Source organism: Blennius ocellaris (assembly GCF_963422515.1).
Source record: "Blennius ocellaris genome assembly, chromosome: 19".
Classification (NCBI taxonomy): Eukaryota; Metazoa; Chordata; class Actinopteri; order Blenniiformes; family Blenniidae; genus Blennius; species Blennius ocellaris.
The window spans coordinates 7,152,552-7,178,730 of record NC_137668.1 but is presented as its reverse complement, the minus strand read 5'-3'; the positions used below and the strand labels follow the sequence as shown (position 1 = coordinate 7,178,730).

The 26,179-nt window shown below is 39.7% G+C and overlaps 1 protein-coding gene across 1 annotated transcript in view; it reads left to right on the top strand.

The window, feature by feature from the left end:
* The window catches only part of LOC308143993 (cadherin-18), a 131,743-nt gene that overhangs the window by 85,495 nt on the left and 20,069 nt on the right, over window positions 1-26,179 (top strand). The window contains exons 8-10 of the mRNA XM_080514966.1: window positions 10,842-10,978; window positions 18,526-18,647; window positions 21,169-21,286. Coding sequence (XP_080371092.1) covers window positions 10,842-10,978; window positions 18,526-18,647; window positions 21,169-21,286 — 377 coding nt within the window. The remainder of the gene's footprint in view (window positions 1-10,841; window positions 10,979-18,525; window positions 18,648-21,168; window positions 21,287-26,179) is intronic.

Below are 26,179 nucleotides of genomic sequence, written 5' to 3'. Positions count from 1 at the left end.
TCTGCATGAACCGTCGCTAACAATGCAAATTCCGAGGACTGCAATCATATGCAAACCAATAAAATGTCTTTTTTAAACTTTATATTTATTCACGATATTGGGGGCTTATACAGTGATGCTCTGGACAATATTGTTACCTGAGAGATGCGGAAAATATTTATATTCTCAAAAGCAAACTTGAGATGCTCATTCAATTGATTTATGTTTTATGTATTAATCTCTCACTTATTCCATTTAAATAAATTGGTGAGCTTTTGTCAGGTACTGTGTTATCCTATCACGTTTTAATAGTGCTATAATGTCTGAAAAAGAAGAACTAAACAATCCAGAAAAATGGTCTGCACCTTTAATTCGTCGGTTGGTGTTATATCCATGAACTTGGTGCCGCTTAACTGTGATCTGCCTGACAGCCACTAGTTGGAGCTCCAGAGCTGTCAGACAGCAGAACTTGAGTCGCTTTAAACTTTAAAACAGCGTTTTGGAGAACGAACAGATGTTGTCTTGCTAAACCAGCACAATTTGACAGAATGATGTTGAGATAGTGAAAACAAGGTAGCATGTTATCTTTGTTCGAACAAAAATAACATATCGTCGCTCCAGTGGAGCTCTGCACAATCACATTCAACAGTTATATACACAAGTCCAACGAAACTGATCACATTTCATTAAATTCCCAATGGGAAATTCCTTTTTCCACAACTACCTATCCTATTTTATCGGATACGATTGAAAACGCAAAACCTTTGTTGCGTTTTGGGTGTCTGTTTACAGGACAACAGTGCTCAGAGCCAAGCAACTTTTTGAAAATGGCTCCAAAACTCTGCAAAAAAAACCTCAGTTTCCATGTAAACTGGTGGAAAAATGCTTGCCTATATAATCGTTGCTATAATGCACATGCGCACCATGGCTGTCGTGAGCAGATCTGCTCATACACAGACGGAGAGTAACAACAAGGTTTCAAGACTTCAGGAAGTTACTGAATATACTGAATACAGAGTGGGGAGAATGCTACATGCAAAGTGTTGAAGATTGTGTTTAAAGGCTTCAAATGGCTTTGAATACAATATACATTTGGAATTTTCTAACGAGAAAGAATAAGTTTTATTCCACTTTGCCAGGCTTTTCTTACTGTATAATTGGATGTAAGGGTATATTTCCGAAGCATAGAAGAATCTTTTATCAAGAATTCAGCGTCCGAATGATGAATTCAGACATATATTAGGATTAAATTGAAGCATTGAGTCCTGGCATTCAGACATCAGTGAGATCTCTCACTCGCTCCTTCGTGTCCTCATTGTATCGTCTCATTTGTGTGGATTCCAACGCTATCTACTAATGTGAACCTGCATGCGTGTGAAATTTAAGCCCTGTGTACTGCTCTTTCTCGGAGGTACTGCATACACTCGAGACCAAATAGAAAATACAACGAAAAGAATAAATAAAGCAAGTTCATAAGATAAACTCGCAGAAATCTCATCTTAACCCAATCTCTCTGCAGTTTCACATTGAAGCTTCCAACTCAGCAGTTAAGTTTCCCCTAAATCTTACCTCAGCTTAAATTATTGATTCCTTTATCGTGGCGACGCCGTGTCCCCGCCCTAAGCGTTCCAGCTGCATGCATCACTCCTATCTGTTGACACTGGCAAGGTAACCGTGCGTGGATTATTAGAACTGTATTCCCGCTGTAAATGTGTTTTTTATTGGCCACAGTTCCTGTGTTTTCCGAGTGCTTACAAACTGTTGACTTGGAGTTTAATATCGTGCCTGAAGCAGCATTTGTGGATACAATCGGATCACTGGAGACACTGGTGTAACTGTGAGTTCGAGGCATTCTATACCTGCTGCTAACATACTCTTCCAGTGTATTTCGAAATATGTGTAACGCAATGTTTGAAAGCAGCCCATAATTGATGCATGTTTTGTTCAGGATGTCTAGATTCAAAACAAGATCCTCCAATTTCAATTAAAGTCTTCATTATACTCTTAGAACCTTTGACATTTTGACCAGGCATAACAGATTGGTGGAGTCACATATCAATGCTGCCTTGTTAGTGGATTTCACCAACAAAAATCAGTATTTTAAAGAACGTTCAAGTTGTATCTCTTATGTCTTGTCTGGATTTGAGAAATGTCTGTATTATAGACTGGAGACAGTTGTAAAAGTCTGTCTTCATGAGTAAACACAAGTTACTGCTCCATAATATTGATTTATTGATTAGTGTCGGACCTCGGACAGCATTTCAAGTCAAAACACATCATTTTTGAGTTTTCCTTTCAGATAGGTTTTTCCATTTGTACAGCAATGTTTTGAACACAATGAACACTGTGCTATAAACATTAACAATGGGATTTTCCAGACATTTGTATGGATAAATGACTAATTTGGATTATTATCACGGTGACTGTCAACTGTACAACCACCAAATCTCAGGAGATTACGGACTGGGAGTCATGACACTCTGGAAACAAACATTGTTGTTATTGTCTGTCTCTCAGGCATGTTGTGTTTTTCCCCCGCCGTTTTCAAAAAGTTGGGTTTTCAGTGACTCCGGGCGTCACGCAAACCGACACGAAAAACACAACGGAAGTTCTCCATTATCACTTGAAAACGTTTTCATTTAAACAAGGCTTAAAACACGTTGAATTCAATTTCATAAGTGATGCTTGGACGACTTCTTAGACTGGGTCTGTCTGTGTATTCAAAACAATCAGCCACACATCCTGTAACTTCATAGAACAAGACATAGATGTGGCTTTGTTGTATTTAAGGGCATAGAACATGTTTGCAAATGTTATCATAAGTCCACTCTCGACACGAGCAATCTCACTTCAGCTAAAAGCTCAAAATGATCTGACATGGAAAAAGGATTGTTCAGAGAGAATCACTTGAATTCTAAGTCATTCCCTATTGAAGTAATTGGAAGTATTTTAACCAACCCTTGTTACAACGTTCCCCAGTGTCTTGTTCTCTGTCTCCCCTTAAGGTAAAGTTGTTAATGATACCTAAAGTGAAAGAATTAGGATCTTCTCGCTGGAGGCACAGATTTTAAAAAAGTGTGTGTAAATGTTGGAAAACTTGGCATTAAGATCCCGTTTATGTGAACAGACATAATGTTTGCATATTTGTTTCAGGAAAAATGTGTGTTTCGCTGGTTAGGTTTTAAAATGACCATTCGTTTTTTCAAGTTTTCATGTATTAAATCAACCAATGTATGCAAACAGAGACACGCTGTAGAGATTGAAGCACGTCTTTCTTCATGGTTTTGATTTACCCAGTATCTGTATGTAGGAAATAAAATGTGTCTCCTCATATGATCCAGATCATAATGGAATACATTTCCACTCTATTGACAAAGCTGTTAAATTCAAGAGTGAAAAGCACATGTTTATTGTTTTGAATGGATGATTTACTACAGCTGTGATGTTCATGCGCAGCAGCAGCATTTCAGAAAAAGGGCATTTTTCTCGTTTACATGTAAACAGAGTGGGAGCATTTTTCAAAAGTAGCAGACAATGCTTTCTCAAAAAGTTGCAACTTGGAAGCCATTTTCAAAAACTTGCAAGTTTTCAGTTTTCGCTTGAAAATGAGGCCTAAATGTGAAAACTGTTCCCACGATCCACCTCGTGTTACACTAGCTGGTGATGCCTAAAAAATCTTGCATGAAATACAGACACACAAAAAACATGATTTCAATTTGGCCAGTTACAATATAAATCATACCATTTACACACCAAAACAGAACTGATAATACATTTTTAAAAAATTGGTAAAACTGACTGTGTCAGGGTGCCACTTTTTCACATGTGGAACAAAGTCCAATCTCAACATGTTCAGAATGAATGAGATGAAGTGTGATTTGGACCTCATTAGAGAAATTATAAGTAGTACAACTAACACATGTTACTGCTTTTCTCTCCACTGTGTGTCCCCTCCGGCTAAAATTGTTCATGAAAATCTAAAAACCCCAAATAAAGAAATTGGACCGATTTAAATATTCTGGTGAGAGGCACATTTAAATAAAAAAAATAAAGAAAACACAGCAGTTTGAAACAAAGAGACATCGATGTGGCTGTGTGCTCGATAAACCACACTCCATAAAGTTAGTATGAACAATGTTCCTTGTTAAAACTGTCCCAGCATGCGATGCTTTCTCACACGTGGAGGGATGAGTACACGGAGCGTGCTCGGAGTGAGCCAAATGAATTCCAGCACTGAACATCTACAGACACGTACACCACGCTTTAACTTTGAGAAGAAGTTCTCCACTCCTTCATTAATGATGTCAAACTTGAAATGTGAAAAAGACGTCAGTGGGGGGGGGGGGGGTTGATTATTCTGATTCATGTCAGCATCTTAACGCATTGTGAAGGTTTTGTCGTAAACAAGACGGTAATCTACATATCAAAGATTTCTTTTGTCTTCTTGTGGGATACCTGGTCTGTTCCTACGGTTCAGCCCTCCCTGTGCTCTACCGTGTGCAGGAGAAAGGCAGCGGGGGGGCCTTCCAATGACATCCTCTTGAACCCTGAAAGCGAAACAATTGTGCCGCTGTTGCTCGTGTTGGCGTCAGAATGTAAATGTAAAATGCAGCGGGGATGGCTGTTTGGCTCTCTTTGATCATCAGAAGTCTGTCCGTGCGTGCTGCGAAATCAACATACCATTGAAGTGACATTTTAAATGGTGAGAAATGGCGTGAAATTGACATCTAAATAACCAAACGGGGTCTTCGTGAGTCATTACCTCCGGTTGCTCTTACACATTATCATAATTACAGTCAGGGAAAGTTCCCAGCCGGGTTACATCGTGGCATTGCATCAGTCGGTATTCGTGGACGGTGTGTCTTTGGACTTTCATGTATGAAAAAACATTGTTATCATAGATAAAAACGGTCTTCAAGAATTACTGTCAAAGCCCTCACAGAATTAACATCTTCAATTATTTGATTGTACTGCTGTCAACATTATGTTAATTTTGTTGTTCATCGTGCTGTGGCTTTACCCCTTACACTTGAAATGTACATAGCAGGGGACTTCCTGTTTCCGGCTTTGTTCAAGCATCTTTTACTTTCATTCCAGTGTTCAAGAACACATTTGATGAGTCTTCATCAGACTGCTGAATATATTTATAGTTGATGGGTTGAGTCACATGTCAGAGTACTTCATTGTTGTCAGAGGTGTAGTGTATGTAAACCGTTCTGAAATAGTGAGTTCAAGATGCTCAGGGTTATTGACTTTTTTTTTTTTTCAATTTTAGAATTTGTCAGAGTTGAAGAACTTTTTAGAGTTCTGGACTGTTTCAGACTTCTAGAATTTGGACTTCAATCATTTGTCAGAGGTCCAGAGTGTGTTAGAGATGTGGACTTCGTCAACGTTCAAGGGTTTGTTGGAGGTCAACAATTTGTCAGACTTTGATATTTCAACAAGTTTGACAACGTGTCTATAGATCTGGAACGTCTCAATTATAGAATTTCAAAGACTTTGCATGTGTTGCAATGACACAGTTCTCAAATGTTACAGAGTTCGATGATTTATCAGAGTTCTAGGATGTCTCAGTTCTTCAATCTGTCAGAGTTCTAGAACATGGCACTGCTCTAGAACTTGTCAGCCACAGACTTTCAGGTTTCGAGAACAGTTCTGTAAATTGTGAGGGTTCTCACTTCTTACTTCTTGGTAAAGTTAGTATCTCATCCTGTTGCATTCAGCTTTTTTATATTGTCTAATTTAATTTCTTACAGCTTACATCTATCAGTCAGTTAATGTGACTGAATGATGTTTTCAGCCTGAAAATACATATGAAAAACCAGGAAGCCATGTTTTTTTTTTTTTTTTTTAATGTACATTGTATATAATCATACATAATTAGAGCAGTGCATTCCATATTGATATTGTTGGATAAAACCATTTAGCTGTGTAAAGGATTGAAGGACATTTCATAGAAGTCCAAGTAGAAATATATTCTATTTAGAAACATTATTTCAAACTATGAATAGCAAAAGATGTAAGGATTAAATCACAGTAACACTTCCCAACTGATTAGACCGTACAAAGCAGACAATCAAGGATTGTGATTCACATGAAGAAAAAAAAATTACTCAAAGAGGAAGTCGTTTTAGATGGCTTTTAAAGGTTTCACAGTGATAAGGAATAATTAGATGTATGCCTAGGATTAACAGGTTTAGTAAGCCCAGTGTATAGCACGTGGAAATACTATTGTACAGTCTATATTAGTAACATATTAGTAACCTGTAACTCTGTCAGTTTCACACTTTCTGACAGATTTATTATACACGCATGATGTTAAATGGAGGATTGTTTTGTCATTGCATCCACCTATTCAGCAATCATTTCTATTGCAATGAGGGATAAAATCTACCTCCATCCCCACACTATGTACGGTAATGCTACTTTACCAACAAACTGGACAAAATGTGTTTTGAAATCTGAGTAAAGCGAAGCTAAACACTCTCACGCATGATCCCAGCTCTCCTGGCAAATTGTAGCTGATATCAAACGTCCAAACAAATTTTAAAAAATTAGTTATCAAAGTTAATTTGTAGCCCTGCTTGCACAACACCGCTTCACATGAAAATGCATTGCTTTTGTTTCAGAAAGGTTTTGCATTGACGTGGCAAAGTTTTACAAACGATGGCCATTTCTGCAGAAACATTAAAAAATAATGTAGTTAAGCATGCCAGGCCACTAGTTATTAGATATTTTTGTAATGAAACCACACACACATACACGCAGAGAACAATACGCTGTACGCTGCAAACTTTATCAACGATTGCTAATACTGAGGACTCTCAACTATAATACTACTAAGTTCCAAGGACTTCATTTATCATATGTGTGTAGAAAAGGTTGTAAATTCTGTCTTATGAATTAACTTTAGCATGTATATAAGTACAAAGAAAGCCTGTTTAAACATGTGTACTTGGTATCATGGATCATGGCAAACAGGGCAAAGAAGGATTTTTCTGAAACTGAAATCGAAAGAACTTTTCCGTGAGGTTGAAGCAAACCAGAAAATATTGTTTGGAACGTTGAATATTGGGATAACCAACAAGAAGAAAAATGCTCCGAGGTAAAAGGTTAATTCTGGTTGGGTCGCAGGAGAGGTTGGCAGCAGAAATTTAAAAAAAACAAAGTGATTTGATGTTAAACTCGGTGCCCAAAATCCCATTGTGGACAGGAGCTGGCTGTGTGAGGGGATAACTGTATGGGCTTCACGTCGCTGCGTAAACCCATTAATAACCGATCAAAAACCAACTGGGAAGCGAACCCCACCTTCCTGTGTGATAGAGAAGAAATCTACGACTAAACTATGATGGACTTTTCATGCGACATGGATTCCTACGTCACTCAGGAGAAGCCACCCACAAACACGTCAGCACAAACACGCTCCTTGCACAGCGCATGGTTCGTCAAATCTTCTGACAGAGCAAGACGAGCACAGCACTTGCGTACATTTCAGACACCTTTCTTTTATAGCCTTTCACACCAGATACAAAACCCCTGTTTCTCATGGGATGAAATTATGAATTGAGCATTTTTAATTAAAGGAAACAGGGGACGTGTGTGGAGTTTGACATAGTTGAGCACCCGCTGTGACTCTCTTTTTGCTTTCTATTTGTAGTTTCACTGTTCTCCTGCTAGATTATGTCTCTAAGCATAGTTGTGCTTTCAATTACACACATTCCTAAGTGTAAGTACAAGTTGATAAACTCCATATTTTGAGTGGGAGCGCTTGTACGGACTCGTATAATGAAATGAGAAATAAGGCCCAGGAGAGTATGGACTGGGAGTCATGCCACTCTGAAGGCAGCTTTTGTTGTCCATCGTCTCACACTTGTGCAGAAGAACGATTTAAAATAGTGGTGCTGCGCATGCCCAGTAACAGCATTTCAGAGTGTTTTCAAAAAGTTCTACTTTGGGAGCCATTTTCTAAAACTTGCATTTTCACTGACTCTGAGCACCACTCGCATGTAACAGACAGGCCTTCGTTAGGTTTGACTAATTTAAAACGATTCCGTCAATGAGACATCCCCACCGCTTGTTGTCAGAATTAAATACAAGTCTTGATATATTGTTCAACAACACTCAGGAGTGGACGTTTGTCATATCCAAGTGTTCCAAGCATTGCCCTGAAGAGGGTTCAAGCCGATTATCCCTTTTAAAATGAGCAATTTACATTCAAGCAAAAAAAATATTCCTGCTCCCCAGATGATAATTTAAACTCTGGATTTTCGCTGAAGAAAAGATTTTCCCCCTTTCAAAGTGTCCTGTAAAAATAATTATTACATGCTGTAACGGCTTTTGCTTGTGACTGATTATCTGCATAAATGAGAGCGCAACCAGCAAAACAGCAAAATGCACTCGATTCATCACCAGGAGCAATAATTAACAGGTTTGAAGTGTTTTTCAGCGGATTTCTCCCTACAAGCAAGAAAATAATATGCTTTTCTTCTGCTGACAAAGACTCCATTTTTTTTTTTTTTTTTTAAGCTGAAAAGCCTTCATGCTCATCTGAGCCTGAACATTCAATAAATCATGACAGCATTTCTATTGCGGGGTGGGGGGGTGGTGGCCGAGAGGGGGTGGTGGGTACTCTGGCAGTTATGACAAAAAAACAAAACAAAAAGAGAGTGAGTGAGTGAGCGAAAATTAAATAAATAGTTTATTATTGCTAATAAATGCAGTCCTGGCATTAATATTCTGGTGCCGTTCCAATTTCTGGTGTCGATTGGAAATAGTCGACTTTGGGTGTATTACACAGGAGAATGGACGTGGGATTAAAGGTGTAAATAGGTCATTAAGAGATAAATTAGGAAACACACAGTCAATGCTCATTTTGTGCTCATGACAGAAGCAGCTGAGCCTGTTGGTGCTTTGTATTCCTCAGACTGCTTCCCCTTCCCGTTTGATAACGCCACGTCGCCGGAAAGCCATTACAGGAGTGTAAACACGGCCGGCAGAACATCGCCTTTTGTCATTATTAAATATTGAAGATAATTGCCCTTAGAAATATGTATTTTAAGGACATTCTGTCTCTAGACCTGCAGTCCATTTAGAAGTAGCGGGGATTACTCTGCCTCAGAGGCGCGGCCGGGCTTTGAGAAGCACAGAGGCATGAGCGCGTCCCCGTTGGCTGGCGCTGCTCCTCCCGCACGCCAGCCTCTTCAAAGCGCTGCCGCTTCTGCGTGGCTTGGGTCGAATGTGTCTCATTAACATGGGTTAGTTGTGTTTTCTGGTCTTCAAACGTTCTCACCCACGTGTGACGGATGTCCAGAGCGTCGTTTGCCAGGGTTTGATCCAGGTATTCCCCCCCCCCCCCCCCCCCGGGTCTGCTGAGTTATTTTTAAATTCTGAGCTTGAAGCGTTTCAAAGATTTATGCTCAGATCGTTTCATTTATTTGTCCTCTGACTCTGGAAGTATGATATTTGAATGTTTAAATGCCTCTTTCATCAGTTTAACTCCATTTTAACCATTTTCATTGTCGAATTGAGAGACAAATTTATTCTCTACAGTCAAATACTACACTTTACTAGCTGCTATGCGTTACCGTGAACCACCTCTGCACAGCCTCTGCGTAGACGCAGGTTTCAAGACTGAACCGCACACACCACCTGGAGGCGGGGCAAACTATTTTAACATTACTTTCACCCAACTCCGATATTATAGCTAGGAAGCTAGCTTGCTCATTATAACCAGAAAATAAAGCTGACCAGCGAGTTTCTTGTGGTTTCACGGCCACTCCTTCTATGCCCCCTGGTGCTATGCAGGTGAGTTATTTTGTGGCGCATCCAACCTCGATGCAGAACTTGAAAGGACTGCGAGGCGCTACGTACCGCCCTACCGACCGACAGATGCAGTTGTATGTCTCACCTTTTTAGGCTGAAGGTTTGCACATGTATAAAATGGACACACTCTTTTTTTTCCTATTTTATTTTTTATTGTTTCCCCCATATAAGTCCATAACATTGGAACGTAAAATACATTGAAATAAAATTCTAATAATTTCACAAGGTACAGGAAATAGGTAAGAAAGAGGACAAATACAAACCAAAGTGCCAGGAATAGTAATCGTATTATGTACTCTTGACATTAAACCAAAGACACAGGATTGAGTTTGACAGTATGAAAATAATTGAATGAGCACTTTTGTATTCACAAATATGGAGATAAGATGGCGATAAATAGTGAAATGGTTACAACAGAGATGCTTGTTGTTGTGGTGAGAAGTATTCCCTCAGCTGGCTCCCCATGGCTTTTATTTACAATTTTTTTTTGTAAGATATTTTCTGTCTTGTGCCCCTTAAGCCTGAATCTGGACTGTTTGTTTTGTGACAGATCCTTTTCAATAATTCAATTTCTGGTCGTTTTTTTGCCAAATTGAGAATTATTTCTTGAAACTCTGATATGTTTGACAACTATTGCCTTCTTCCACCAGCACTCCAGTCAAACACGACATGGCAAACGAATACAAAAGAATACCATCTGCAGCGGATTGTTCACGTTTGATTGTTTCCCATTTGTTGACACTCTTGTTTGAATACATCTGTTGACACGAGGTGTCACTTGTGGTATTGTTCTCAGTTGATCATGCAGATGGATGCTTGATATATTTTATGCGCGTCATCCTTCATCCAGCACCCATATAATGTCTTTAATGTATATCTTCCAACAGCTGTTTCTGCTCACCCTTTTATTTATGGTCTGCAGCCCGTCCCACACTTTGCACACATATTAATGCGTCACGCTAATATTGAACGGCTGTTTGCTGAATGACAAGATGATGCATTGACAGTCTGGATAAAATCAGATTTCTCTCTCCAAACAGATATTTCATGGATAGCACAGAAGACGGAGTACGGTACTTCAAAATCGAGGAGAGCAGCGGAGTCATACGTACGACACAGCCTCTGGACAGAGAAGACATGCCCTGGCACAACATTACTGTGATGGCCTCGGAGGTTGGTAGGTACCCATGGTTTGGTTATTCCCACAAATCCAGTGCTTACGATCACTTAGAGACCTAATGAAGTGGTGCTTGTGTGAAATATGAATGTTTATATACATGCATTTCCTGTATGAGCACTTTACAGAAGAGTATGTTCCGAATTTGATTGACATTTATAGAAGCCAATCAGTTACCAGCATAGGGAATCAGGACATGGTTCACAGTGAGCAGCTCGGGGCTCAACAAAGCTATATAACAAAGCAGAATGAGGAAAGACAACTGAGTGCAGGATGAGTCACCTGACCTGTGAAAGAGTTTTACAGGAAGTGAAAGGAGGATTCCCTCGGGTGGGGTTTTTGCTTCAGTTCAGAACTTGATTGTTCTGGGCTTGAGTTCGAATCCCGCATGAAGATCATCCAGTATAAAAATGAGCAAGTTGACAGTGACTCCATGTGGCAACCCCAACTGAAACAATTTCACCGGAAAGTAAAATACTGGAATTTTGAATAAAGAGCCAAACAATACATATTAATATTGACAATCATTTGTCAATGAATCAACAGTTATTCATGAATTACTATAGTATGGAAATAATTGGTAATCCAAATTTGTGCCAAGTGGCAGTAGTGAGTCAGTTTGTTTCGGGGTTTTTTCATTTTCAGCCTTTCTGGTGTTTCCGTGGACATATGTGTCAAAACTTTGTCGTGCAATTGCAAAACGTTAAAAGTAAAATAATACAAACACAATAACCATGGGTTTTCACTCGAAATGTTGTCATGTAAACAGGGTCTTATTGACATTGTGACTAGATTTCATGAATTAGCTGCTTCATGCTTATAAAAACATATTATTTCCTTAAAAATACACATTTTGTGCAGAATAGTAATATGATGCATAATACAGGTGAGCTTCCTTCACAAATATCCTGATGAATATTCTGTGGAAATGGCATGTATTGGTGTTTACTTGGACTGACTTCAAAATGTTACGGAATTAAAATTAGTTAAGTCTTGAAATAATCTTTAACAACATCAACTTTAATATCATTTCACTGAGTGCCCTGTAAAGGGTGTGGTAGAAGTTCATCAACATACAATTGTGGAACCAGCTGTGATTTATTGAGTTTTTCATGATAAAAGGAACATCGCTCTCAAAATCATTAAATTAATCAAATGGGTTGTTTTTTTCCCTCACATTGGTGAAAAAGAAATGTGGGAATCCTATAATGAAATTTGACTTTTATGTGTAGTTCAGCAGTTACAACCATTTTGCATGAATATTGACTAAGGTGCTTTTTTATGGCTAAATAAACAGCCAGAGGCATTCACAGCTTGTATTGAACCACCCATCCTTCTGTAGCATTTTACGGGACTTAAGGTTGTGAAGTGGCCAGAGGTAATGTCCGATGACGACGGGTGAAGGTGGGTTACACACGATGGGACAGATTCATATTCACACTATTTAAAGTCATGGATAAGTCTCAAACATATGTTTTTGGACTGCTGCAGGTAAGTAAAGTCCTTCAGAATGGTACTCTACCTCACAACATGAAGCTGTTCTCAACAGATTAAATCTTTTTTCCTTAAAGAAGTAGTGCAGAAACTCTTTTTTTTTTAAATTCACTTTCCTTTGCTTTGAGCTAATAGGAGTCCTTATAAATCGAAATTGCATTTGATTATGGGTGACTCCTGTATTACAAAAGAATGATTTAAATAGCAGTGAGTATTGTAGGGGGTTGGGGGATTGTGAACTATAGCTCTTTATTTTAGTTTTGGTGATCTCCCACTACATAACAAGACACCCCGAGGGGAGTACATTGTCTGATGGCAGCCGGATTCCAATTCATTGGAGGCAAAGTTGGAGACAAAATCAATAGTAACTAAAAGTTCCATAAAAAAGGAATGAGTACATTAATCTGCACTGCTCTCACTCTACTAATCGAATTCAGTGGTGGGTTTTAGGCACTTTAAACCTTGCAATTATATATATTTTTGAATTATAATTGTAATTATTTTGGTAGGTAAAATGCAAATATGTTATTATCGGGTGATTGTCCCAGTCAATCCAGCAATCTATTACACTGCTTTGCCCAACTTTGCTTTACAGTAGGCTGAAGTGATTCCTGGTGAAAATGAGTTAAAATACATCATCACAGGTCAAACACAGAGATACAGACAACGCACACACTGCTGGTCCATTCCGACCCGGGGTGTCAAACATAAGGCACATGGACCAAAACCAGCCAAGCTTCAATCTGGCCACCAAACCACCAAGCAGATGGAAAAGCTTTTCAAAGAAAACATAATTGTTTTGTTTTGTTTTATTAACAATAAACACTAAGACCCGGGTCATTGAATCTAGCTACCTTGATGCTACCTTGATGCTACCAAAATGAGCTTCAAAACTATGCTACCAGAGTGATTTTATTAAAACACCCAAGATGCAACAGCTATAGGATATTTATTTTACCAGAAGTTTTCATTAAAATGGGCTTTGTGTTGAGATTGTGTAGACATTTTCATCACACACACTCTGCTCCACAACAAAAAAAAACTATATCCATCTCGTGACAGACAAATTGAGAAAGTATTTTTTCTTATTTCTAAGGTTAAAAGTTATTGTGGCCCTATTTTAATGGTTCGGCCCATTCAAGATGAGATTTGTCTTTATGCGGCCCCTGAACAGCCTCTTAAAACTACCAAGTTGTTTGAAAGTAAATTTAAACATCTTATTGTTTGGTTAATGTGCACGCCAGGTTACTGTCTCTCACTACAAAAGAGAAGTGTTTAAGGGGCCTTGTTGTTGTTAGAGGGTCTTTTAATTGATGTTTTACGTATTTTATTCAGTGCTGCTGTTAAAGATAACACATTGATTAATAATAAATGGGCCAGTTTTTCTCACAACTCAGTGTGAAACTGTTGGAGTATTATTCTGGCTAAGTATATGTTGCCAGAGTAATATCACTTGATCGAGTCATTTCTAACATTGTGGGCTACAAAGTAAGTCATAAATAGTAAAGATGAAAATGTGCTGCCAAACAGCACAGAGGTATCGGATCAGTATCGACAGATGCAATATTGGTAAACCAAAAATGAAAAAGCTGGGTCGCAGCAGTCCTCGTTATTGGTACGTCTTGTATCTTGTATCTAACTTCACTCTGGCCATCACTCCTTCACTGTAATCAAACAGTGTCGTTCTGTCTCATTGTGATATTAGCAATTAAAGCCTAAAAAAAAACAAGGGTGAACTGTACCATTAGCATATTGATTAGAAGATATTCAAATAGGCTACAGTGTAATATTTTTTTCCCCTTTTAATTAGCCACAAAATGAAATTAGGCCCAATTGTTTCATTGTCCTTTCCTGTACTGGAAATTAATTAAATCAATAAAGGAGCCCGCTAACTTCGGGAATTGCTATCAGGTAACGTGCAATTTGTAATCACAATTCTACAAATCTCCTGCCGACGGACAGGGAGGCTGCATGCTAATGTTTCTTTATCTTTCCACCTCTCCTTAGTATTCAAGGATACAGATACATGCCAAGACACTGTCAAAAGGCAGAATGATAAATTTTTACCCCTTTGAATAGGCAAGGACACACAGTGTCGGAGGGAGAGACAAAGCACCCGACACACAGTTTGCAGAAGAACCATCCTGCAGAGATTTTAGGCTGCAGTCTAATTCTTGCTGCAAGACCATTTGCAGCGGTTCAATCCAACAGAAAATAGGTGTTTGATTGAATTCCAATGTTTTGATTCGTCGTGGCACGTCACGTCTCAAAGCTTGAAGAGACTGAGACACTACTAAAGCTTTGCGCATATAAGAAACGTGATGCTTCACCAACAAGTGGAAGCTGATATATTACCGGAACACGGGGATGATCACATCCGACAGGCAAAACAATACACACTATCCATTTACCACATTTGCTTTCATGAATATGAAGCATCGGGCTTGTGCGTCACACTGTGCATCAATAGTATATGCTGATTGATTTGCAAATATCATTGATATACAAAACACAACATGATTTACTACTTCTTGTTCATGAATTGGACTGATTTTTACCATGTATGAGAAATTGGCGTGAGTTGGTTTTGCTGCTGTTATTACCCTGCGAGTCATTTTGTTTGTGGACTTGATTATAAGATCGATAAGACGATGTTTTTTTTCTTTGGTCTTTTGTGGCCAAATTCAGATTTAGGTGGCAACATTTCCAAGTACAAACAGAAAAGCAGCATTTTGGGGTTCCAATTACATGATTTACACTAACTTTATGAAAACACCTCGGAAGGTGTAACTTTTCAAAGACACTCCATCTCTGGGAAAGCACAGCTTTTCAGATATGCTGCTACTGCACATTTGCACCACGGCCTTATTAAATAGCTGTTCAGCACATGCGTGAGTAGTAGCAATCCAACTGTGTTGTCCCTTCATACAAATGTCTTTACTCCCCTTGTTAATGCTAATAGTGTAATGTTCTCTTCATGCATGTGTATGTGGTTTCATTACAAAAAGAACAAACAGCACCAACTAGTGGCTTTGCATGAAAACTACATCGTTTTCAACCTCTCTGCCATCGTTTTCAAAACCTTGATGTGCAAAATGCAGAGGTTTTCTGAAATGAAAACACAAAAATGATGCATTTTAACTTGAAACATTGTGGAAATGGCCTTGTTTACTTTAATGATGTATTTAATAACTTTATTCATTAACTTTAATTTTATAGACTCTCTCACTAGGTTGTGCCCTGGGGGGACTCAGAGCTTCATCAATCACTCTGCGGTCAACCAGAGCAAATGAACATGGAAGCAATACCATCTCCAGCAAATATGTTTCATGTAAACAGGCCTGATACACGTTAAACCATCATTGCAATACATTCATGGTGTTACTGTTAGTAAATCAACTGCAAAAACATGCAGAATCTATTTGCATGGGAATGTAATTTAACGTGATCTTAGTAAATCTGGCCCTCGGTGCAATGTCAAACCTCTGCTGTGTGCTGAGGATTAACATCATGTACAGAATTCTTTACGCACAAGATTAAGTGAAAAATCTATAAGCATTAATTTGATGGAAAGTGGAGTGCACCTTTGTGACTACTTTCTGTCTGCTGGGAGCTTTGCCAAGAAAGCTGCTTTCCCACACATATATGTAGACTGTATAAAAACGGAGAAACTCAGCAATCGGACAACTCTCCATCTGCGAATGTGGTCACTGAAAGGATACGGGGTTAAATTCCTGGTTCAGAGGCACCGTCAAAATGTCACCTCTGAACCTCTGAACCATGTATCGTAGAGAGAGAGAATTGCCATGTGTATTGTGAATCCTCCTAAATGTTTATAAAGGACCATCAATACTCTGGGATTACCTCAGTTTTCCCCAGTTGTGGAGCCAGGGAAATGTTCAACTAAATGTTCAGCCTTTTTCAATAGTGTATTGAAGTACCTGGCTGATGACGAAGAGATGACGAAGGCCCGGTTTACACGACAAAGTGCAAACGCATCGTTTTTGTGTTTTCATTTGAAAAAGTCTTATAAAAGGGGCCTGAAGAACTGGCACGTTTTCCCAAAAGATTCACCTTGGAGTTTGATGGTTATTGATGTTGCTCCAGTGTGCGGAGTTGCCCCGGGTTAACGACCTTGTTCAAGGGTGTTTAATAAGGTCATTTATAATGGGCAGTGTTGTGTGTCACTGAAAACTTCCTTACAGTTACAATATAAAGACACTTCTTTGCAAAGAGGAATAATATACTGTGGGTCTGGTTCTCATATTAAGTTCAGCTGATGTTAGATATTTACATATAAACTCAATTAGAGAACAAGGTTCATGGATATAAACTCACACACGCCACACATGCACACATAGTTATGTCTGAAAAGCAGTAAGAGAAAGCAAAGCTTTAATCCTCCCACTTCTTCTTTCTCTTGAATTAGTATTGTCACTGTTCCTGAATCCCATAAACCGTGTTTTGTTTTCCTGCCTACAATGTCTATTCAACACATTCTAATGTGTCATAGAAGGAAACGTTCTTATAAGGCTGCTAAAGTGCCACAGCTCCAGATTAATGTTATGTCGAAAGTTGTTTTTATATCTTCCGTGTCACTGTCAGCAGCACTGAGTTAAGTCCGAATTAATTTGGCGTTCTTTCACTGAATTCTGGAAAATTATTACCAGCAGTTTTTTGCTAACGATGTTACTGAAAGTTCATTGACGAAGCAGGACACAGAGATGACAGCTCTTATTTACTTACTTATTTAACCCCATCACTCCTAAGAGGAGCAAATTAAACGTCCTTCCCAAATGATCTTGAGCTGATCAGGCGAGCTCATGCCAGTCTGACCCAGTTTAAGGGAGTTCCTGTTATTCCCAGTAGTGAAACGTACCTTGGCATATCCATTGCGTGGGTCTTTCCAGGCTCGTATGTGGTTCTTACGTTCCATGTGCAAAGTCTGCTGGTGCTCCTGACTGATCCCCCGGTCCTCCGGTTCGGGATTTAGTGGTAGGCTAATTATTTACCTTTATGAAACAGAAACAGACTGCAGCTCTGCAACTCTGCAATTGTTTTGATGGATAACAAACTCAAAGAGCATGAGTAAATGTAACCTTTATTCTATTGGAACAATTTAATTACTAGCATGCTCCTGAAAAAGGTAGGAGCATTTTGAGATTATAGATTGTACAAACATTAATTTTGCTGTATTTTAAGCAAATCAAGAAAACTCTGCCATGAATCTAATTCAATATTATGTTAAGGTGGCAAAACATACAACCTAGTTCACAAAAATAGCCCTGTTCACAAGACAACCTTCAAGTGAAAAGGCAACGTATTTCAGTTTTCATTTCAGAAAAGTTTACATGGCAACCTTTAGAAACCAGCATTTCCATTCACATGGAAATGCTGAAAACAATGTACCTTTCATGTTGGGCCACAAGCTACTGCTGTTGTTTGTTTTTGTAATGAAACTCTACACACATGCAGTATAAACATTAAAACAGTGGCGAGTATACAGACCTTCGTATGGACCGGAGACCAAGTTGTGAAAAAGTTCCACCTTGGCAACCGTTGCATTTTCAATGGCTCCCAGCACCATTGTTGTGTAAATGGATGTCCAAAACATCGCTTGAAAACCTAAGTCGCGCTGATGGACATGTCTTCTGTGCATTCCAAGAAAATTGGGGTATCTGAAAACCCTCTCCATGAAACCAAAGGTTGTTGTTGTTGTGTATTTCTCTTGATTAAGGTGTTGTTTCCATTGTCAGTGGGTTCTCCACACAGTGCAAGGGGCAAATAATGCATGACAACTACGAATGAGGATACAAAAAGCCACACACAGATGTTTAGATGAGCTTTAATGAACAAAATTGCCTCCTGGAATCCCTCAGTGCTTTTATCATGGTACAGCCCAAGACAAAGCCCAGTCTAACAGTCTCACAAAAGAGCACAGTGTGTCCCAGTTTGAAATTGCAGTGTTGAATGTTTTACTTTGCTATTGAGGCTCACATTTGGCTTTCATCTTCTTGTCACTTAGTCTCTCCCGCTCTCTTTCTCCGCCGCAGACAACCCCAGCCTGCTCAACCACGTTCCCGTTACCGTCCAGGTCCTGGACGTCAACGACAACCCTCCAGAAATATCCACCGACGAGGACGTCATCGTGTGCGAGAGCTCCAGGCCGGGACAGGTGAGCACCCAACCGTCTTCACCTACTCGAAGCTCCCCTCACCTCGAACAAGCCTCGGAATGAGAGTGTCCATTAGTCGCGTTCATTTTCTCCACCGCAATGAGCGATTGTTTCCCTCAGCAGTCCGGCCTGCTCACTGAGAGGCTGTGGAGGCACCGCGGAGAGCTGCTTAATCATCCCTCCCCATTCCAAACCAGTATCTCAGCAGCAAGCCATGACAGCTCGAAATCGAAGCTCATCCCAATTTGCTCTCAGTAGTCTTTGATTCATTCGAATTAGGAAGGTTTTTGAGATATAGAGCAATCAGCGGCATGGAAATGGCTGAAAGGGGTGGTTCGGGAAAAGCGGTGATGGAGTAAGGCCCGGGAAGACACAACTAAATACATCTTTTAATAGTTTAGAGCTGGCGGAGGAAAAGTTTGACTTAAAGTTTGTATTAAATTTGAATTAAGGTTACATTGTAGCCTCCAGGTTCTCGGCCCGTGGGGATTAAGTGGGAAGAATTATAATGCTGTGAATGAGACGGTGGCACACCAACCATTCATAAGACAATGTATGGGAGGGAGCCGAGCAGCTCTCTCATGTATTAAAATGTGTTTGCATTTCACTTTTTATTCCAGAGGAAAGGAACATTTTGTAATTGGCTGAGAATGCATGTACCCGAATTACAATAAGAAGGTTCTTCCAGTTCTGACCTCGCATTCTAAAATCATTACCAAAGGCAAAATAAACACAATAAAACATTTTAGTATTGCTTCTTTTTGCTTTTTTACTCAAAAGTGAGAAGTTTAGCTTGGTAATGAACCATTATTCTTATTGTTATTGGTATTCTCATGTGGTTAGTGCTATTGAGTCACAAAAAGAAGGTCATGGGTTTCTTACAGATACTCCGGTTTCCTCCCACGGATGGATAAAGTCAATGTTTGTGACTGGTTATGCTTTGCTATACAAATGTGACAGCATTGTCATAAAGGGGTCACATTTTAAATATGCTTGATAAATTGATGTAATACCAAGACATTTGCTTGTTAGTAATTTGATACAATTCACAACGCTAATAAACTTAAAAATAAGTTGCCTATTGCCTCAAACGGATAAGATATTACGCCACACAGTGTTTATATGTTGGACTATGGTCCAATGTTCTCAGAACATTTGTTGAATTCCTGTCAGTTCTGAATATTTCCCAATGGAGCCAAAACATTGAGTTATTTCATCAGACATTGCAGACTAAACTGTTTAGTTTAGAATTTAGATTTGACTTAAGTGAGATTCTGTTAATATAACAATGGGATTGAACCTGGTTCTATTTTAGCTTTGAAGCTAATATTTTTGATGGGGTGAAGCTGATCTCAACTCAATCCTGGATTAAGGCAGTAGGAAAGAGCTAACAAGTCCCATATCTGTGAACAGGAAGTGCTAACCACCACACCAGCCTGCAGCCTGTTCAGGAGGTAATGACTGAATTTGGCAAGCACCACTTTCAATGCTAATTATTCTTAAATCATTTAAAAGGTCTTTGAGATTGCTCAGTATATCAGTCGATAAACAGTTAACGACTTGATTTAGAGTTTTTCATGAAACAGAAATTCCAATGTTGTAATAGTGAGAGTGAACTCGTTTCTGCTCCATGGCCACAATGCTCTACTGGTTTATGATTTAAAACTAAATCATTTCATGTTCGTAGGAGATTGATTTTTTTTTTGTTTTTTTCGCTTAATAAATTTTGCAGCATTGGAATCAACAACTTTCTGTTGACAAGCTCGCAGATCGTTGAATCAATTCAGGCCTGAACACTTATTCAGACTGCAACTACAAAGTAATGTTTCCTCAGAAAAGACATTTCCAAGCTCTCAGCAAATTGTGTTCCTTCTTCTGGTCTCTAAACATCCTTTAAAAAAGCAGCAAGTGGCAGTTGCTTGGTGAGACAAGGTTATAAATTGACTTTGGAAGCCTGAGAGAGAAAAAAGACAATCCTTGTTGTCTCAGCAATTGCATGTACAATTTTAGTGAGGAACCAAAGCACTTAGAGCATATGCAATGACGCAATGATGCCCAGGAGCATGGCAGTGCTCCCAGTCTCACTCTGAAGATAAGAACTTTTCTTGGTGACACCGACGATCTGGACATGTTTTCTCTCAAGGCCTTCTCCCTCGCTGTGTCGTTTCCCAATTAAAGGTTGCAATCTGACAAACAGTGGCAGTGAGGTTGCCCTGAGAGCATTCTGTATTTGTTAGATGCCATTTCCAAACCCCCTCCTGGCAGAAGCCAAGAACTCGTCACGAAAAAGACACTCTCCTTCAGGCACCAAACACAGGGAGAGAGCCAATTGTTCACTAACCAGTGGTTGTCGCTCTGAAACACTGTGACCTTTTCCCGATCAACAAACCCTGAGACACGCAACGGAAACTTAATCAGCTTCTTGTCCTGCGTGGGATTCCAGTGAGCCGTCGTCAATGTTGCACCGCTAATCAGACATCGCCTTCAGAAAGTAATTCATCCCTCGTTTTGTGAACCACAGGTGATCCAGACCGTCACCGCAGTGGATAAGGATGACTTTGCCAATGGACAGCGCTTTTCTTTCGCTTTGCCAAGCCAGCTACCAGTTAATCCCAACTTCACCCTAAAGGACAATGAAGGTAATTAGAGGAATCAATATGTTTGTTTGCATTTCTTATGAGTTTTTTTTTTTTTTTTTTTTTGCACTTTGCCTGCAGAGGTATTCCCATTCCCCACATTCCAGGATCCAATAAGCTTTAGTGATTTCTTCATTCCATGGAGATGCAATGGAATCAGCCATATAATCTTAACCACTTACGTAATATATTCTAGAGTCTCATTTCATTGTATTTCTGAACCCGTTAAGACATGGGAATGATGAACCTTGTGGGGGTGTGCTATAGAAGCAGATTCTTTAAGTGATCAGATGTAAGTCTATACGAATGGGACTTGTTTGTCCAATCCCACAAATGTTCAATTGGATCGAGATCCAGGAATTTCCGACAGTTTTGTTTGTGGCAAGGGCTACGAGTTCACTGTCATCAGGGAATACAGTTTCCATGAAATGATGTTCCTTTTGCTGTGCAACAATGCTTAGGTAGATGGTGCAAGTCAAAAACATTTGACATCATTGACAGAACAAAATATTTCCAGAACATTGTGCCCCGATTCCCTCGACTTGCCTTCTTCCCATAATGATACCTTGTATACTTGCAGGTGTTTTAAAAGGAGATTATGATTCATCAGACCTTCAGGTTTCTTTCTTTTATTGTTCTGTGTTGCACTTCTTGTGTACATTTGTCGTGCTTTCAGTTGTGGAGCTAAGTGGTCTGGAACTCAGTAAAACGCATGGTTTTGTCAGATACTTGTGGATAGAACCGTCCTGGCCAGCATATATACTCTCTACATCCAGCGATGAGCATGGACCTGTCAGCGGTTCACTGTTTGTCTCTCCTTGTAGTTTTGATAGACAGCGATCACTGTTCTGCTTTGTAGATTTTCGTCTGCTTTTAACAATATTTGAGTGCAAAATGTTCACCTGCTGCCTGAAATAATCCCCCATCTAACAGGTAAAGATATAAATCAGTGTTGTTTACTTTACCCGTCAGTGGTCACAGTGCTACGCCTGATTGGTGTCGACTGTCTATCAGCCGTGGACGGTAAACATCTGAAGACTCTGGGATCCACACTGCGTGTGATCCGCATCAAACTTACGATTCACAGAGGCTTTGGCGTGTTTACGCAACGTGTCAAACAGATTACATCGCTCGCTCCCTATTCCCGCCTCCCGCGTGCATTATTTTGAAGCCGGCCTGGCGCCAACAGCGGGTTGCCATGGCAACCACTTTGTCCCCCAGGTGAATCCCCAGCTCTGGGTTGGGCCGAACTCACAAGGCTTTTTCGAAAAAAAGCTCCCTGCCAGAAGATCTCACAGTTTGCCCACTGAGAAGAGGAGTTCACAGTCACTTCAGATAGATCTTTGAGCCAGAGAGCAGCAACAAAAAGAAGCAAGACAGGAACATAGCACCAGAGAGATCAGAAAAATCAATGTGGTAATAGAAGGTAAGTCTGGTTAGCCCTTGGTCCAGTTGCTTCCCACATCAAGCCTCCCCTTTTCCTGCTTCAACTACATGGAGGCAAAGAGGCAAGTTGTATCACATTCATGTAAGTGGCACTCAGAGACGTCCTTCTCCTCCCGCACGGCCCCACTCATGAAGGATGCCATGCATCAAACAAGAAGAGACGCCTCTAAAATCAAGATGAAACATTACAGGTCAAAAAGAGCCATTTTCAAATGAATCTAGAGTACATATGTGTGCGGTGATGTACAACCGCTTTATAAAGATGAAACCATGATCATTGCCTGTGCAAGAAAGAACGTACAAAGTCAGGATGAATCCGTGGCTGCCAGTGTTCCTGTGAAGTTTCCCATCTCACCTGATAAGCTGGCAAAGCTGCATAGGTGTGAATCTGTTGTATACATTGTGAAAAACACTTGCTAAATTTATGTCCTTGTCACATTATTATCATGGGGTATTACCGGAAAATACACCAAGGTATTTCTTCACCTTTGAATGCAATCGTCTCATGCTGATTCGCCATATGCTGTGCTGAAGGAATGACAACGTGGCCATGAAAGAAAACTCTGACGAGCCGACTTGGGGATTGAGTCTGTCTTTGCTTTGCTTCCAATGGATGCACCTTCTGTCTTCTGTGACGGCTGCAAGGACGTGTGTGACTTATTCAACCCCTGTCAAAAATCTCATGTGGTACATTTCTATTTTGTTGTGTGTGTGTGTGTGTGTGTGGGGGGGGGGGGGGGGGGGTGGATGTGATCTGCCTCCTACTCACAGTGATTAAACCTCGATCGGGAAAAACACATAAAAAAAATGCATTGTAAAATCTAAAGTCTTGTTTACAAGTTTCAAGTGAAAGCAGACAACTTAAATTGCGTTTTGTGTGTCCGTTAACATGACAGCGTGACACATGTTGATGCATTTCCGCTTGGAAATTTGTGTAAATGAGGTTGAAGTAAAGCAGAGCCGCCAGCTGTCATGAAACTAACCAGATTAACACTAAACTTGCACTCACGCCACACAATGTGTTTCACACTGAGTTGTCAACTTTGGTTGAACTCCAGGTTTCCTTTATGTCGAGTATATTATCTTGAAAATATTTAGGTTTAAATGTATCCAAATTACAATATATGACAGCAGAATCATTCCCAGGGAGAAATTATCCCATTTAGAAGATGCTTTGGCCATATATCATCCAGTATTTCTGATATTGATCATTTCCACACTTCAGAATTGGATATTAATGTATTTAAATGGCATAAAGTGGTTCTTATAAGGACTACTTTTAAAAAGCCACACGAGCAAATACTATGAAAGGTTAACTGCTCTTGAGCTCCTTATGAAAACTTGATAATAAAAGCAATAAAACAGCATTAAAACCGTACATATAAATTCATAGAAATAGGTAAAAAATCAACAAATGTCATCAAGAGATGGATGGACGGATGATAGACAGATGGTTTAATTCCCTTGTACTTGCTCAGGCGCCACAACAACAAAGCCGTCCAGTTCAATAGGTTCCAGGAATAGAAATATGCAATACGAGTAAAGCGCCAGCATTACCACATGTAAAAACATTATGTAACAAGTGGCATTCCGCTATAGAGAGATATATTATATTATGAAGCTGTGACGACTTGAAAAAAGTTTCTGTAGATTCTCTCCTGCAGCTATCATTTGTTCTTATATAATTTATAAAATGTGTATTTTTAATCAAATAATAATTCAAATCATGACTAATCATGCTGGGGATATCCCCCCCCCCCCTTTGGTTTCTTTCCAACTGGCCAGGAAAACAGTTAGCAAACCATGTGATCTTGGTTTTGAATGGTGTGAAAGCCTTTCCTGTCTTGCCTGGCGGTCAATCAGGAGCCGGTCCTGGGAGGGCATGTGTCTTCAGGGGGAGGGTGTAAGTATCCCCACTGGGGACAGAAAGCTTAGCGGTTCAGAGGAATTTAAGCTCTCATGCAATAGTTTTCTCATAGAAATGCTTACAAATTGAAAATGTCACGATAGCAGAAGCATCTTGAGAAAAAATTTTGCCAAAGCATCTTGAAAGGAAGGGAGGTAGGAAGGAAGTAAGGAAGCCCCTCTTTCTTGAAGGATTGACAGTATTATTTAGGATCGTACGGTTTGTTTAACGATGCTTTTCAGTTTGGGCTTCTGCTTCCTCAGCGTCCCATCCCACAGGCTCTTGTTTTTCTCACACGAGGTCTGTGATATAATCCCTGGTGGAATGGGACGATTATACATTGTGACATGGAAATAGAAAATTATTTATTCTATCATTTGTCAGGGCGAACCTAAGAAAACAGGTTTTATTTAAGCGATGGTTGTGCTGAAATCCCTCAGGGGAAACATTTGTGATGTGAAAAAACAAAACAAAAACAGATTGTCATTACTCATAGTTTGTGTTTTGATTCAAACAGTTGTTAAGAAAATCGACAAGCTGATGTGATAAACAGATTTAATGTTAAGAGAAAAAACATGTCACCAGCAAAACCTATTCTGAGGCAGTGGTTTCTTCCTGGTCTATTTGTCTGGCCAGGTATCTGCAAGAATTAACCTTGACACATACACTAATTAGTTGTGACGGTCACTTTGGTACATTTGCTTTATTATCTGCAGTTGTTGGGTCTGAGAGAAAAGTCAGTGACCCTGTTACTGAGGGACAACGATATCAGTCTGGTTTAATGCCCCTGAGCCTCTAACTGGAGAGTGGAGCAACAATACGACGAAAACTCCATGACAGGGACTAGTTCTTCACAGAACCAGTTTAAGGCCTTGCACTGGTTTCTGAAACACGCTATATGGTTAGTTAACCAGATAAAAGAGAGAGCAGCTTCTCAGCAAAGCCTCCAGCTTGTTATGTTGACCACGGCTTCACTGGAGCAGTTTAATGCCTTCATAAGAGCTTCCCTGGAAGCAGTCTTTTCTTTCAAAACTGCACAAAAACACCAAACTTTGCAGTTTTGCATTTAAAAAAAAAAAAAAAAAAAAAGCTTTGCCACTAGTATCTGATGATCTATGAAGGGATGTCTGATTTGTATGCGAGCACAAAGCATATACAAACTTACTTTTCATTCAGTATTGCATACACTCGGTACTGAAGCCACACATCCTACTCTGCCTCCAATTGGCCAGTACTTCCTGCATTCACTTATTCGATTGGTTAGTGTCTGTTTTACCGTATGAGCCAATCAGAAGCAGAATAGGTTGAGCCATGACAAGGCAAATATTGCTAAAGGGTAAACTATACCGAATTTATCTGAGAAGAGCAAATATTATGGATGGGTTTTAACTTGAAAGAATTGTCTTACTTACTACTGTTTACACAAAGAAAATGCATTTCTGGGCTGCTTTGAAAGAAGGCAAAAAATCGAGAGTGTTCCTACCTCTGCAGGGACTGGCACACCACTGCATAGTAAATAATGAACAGTGCTCTTTCTCTGTTTC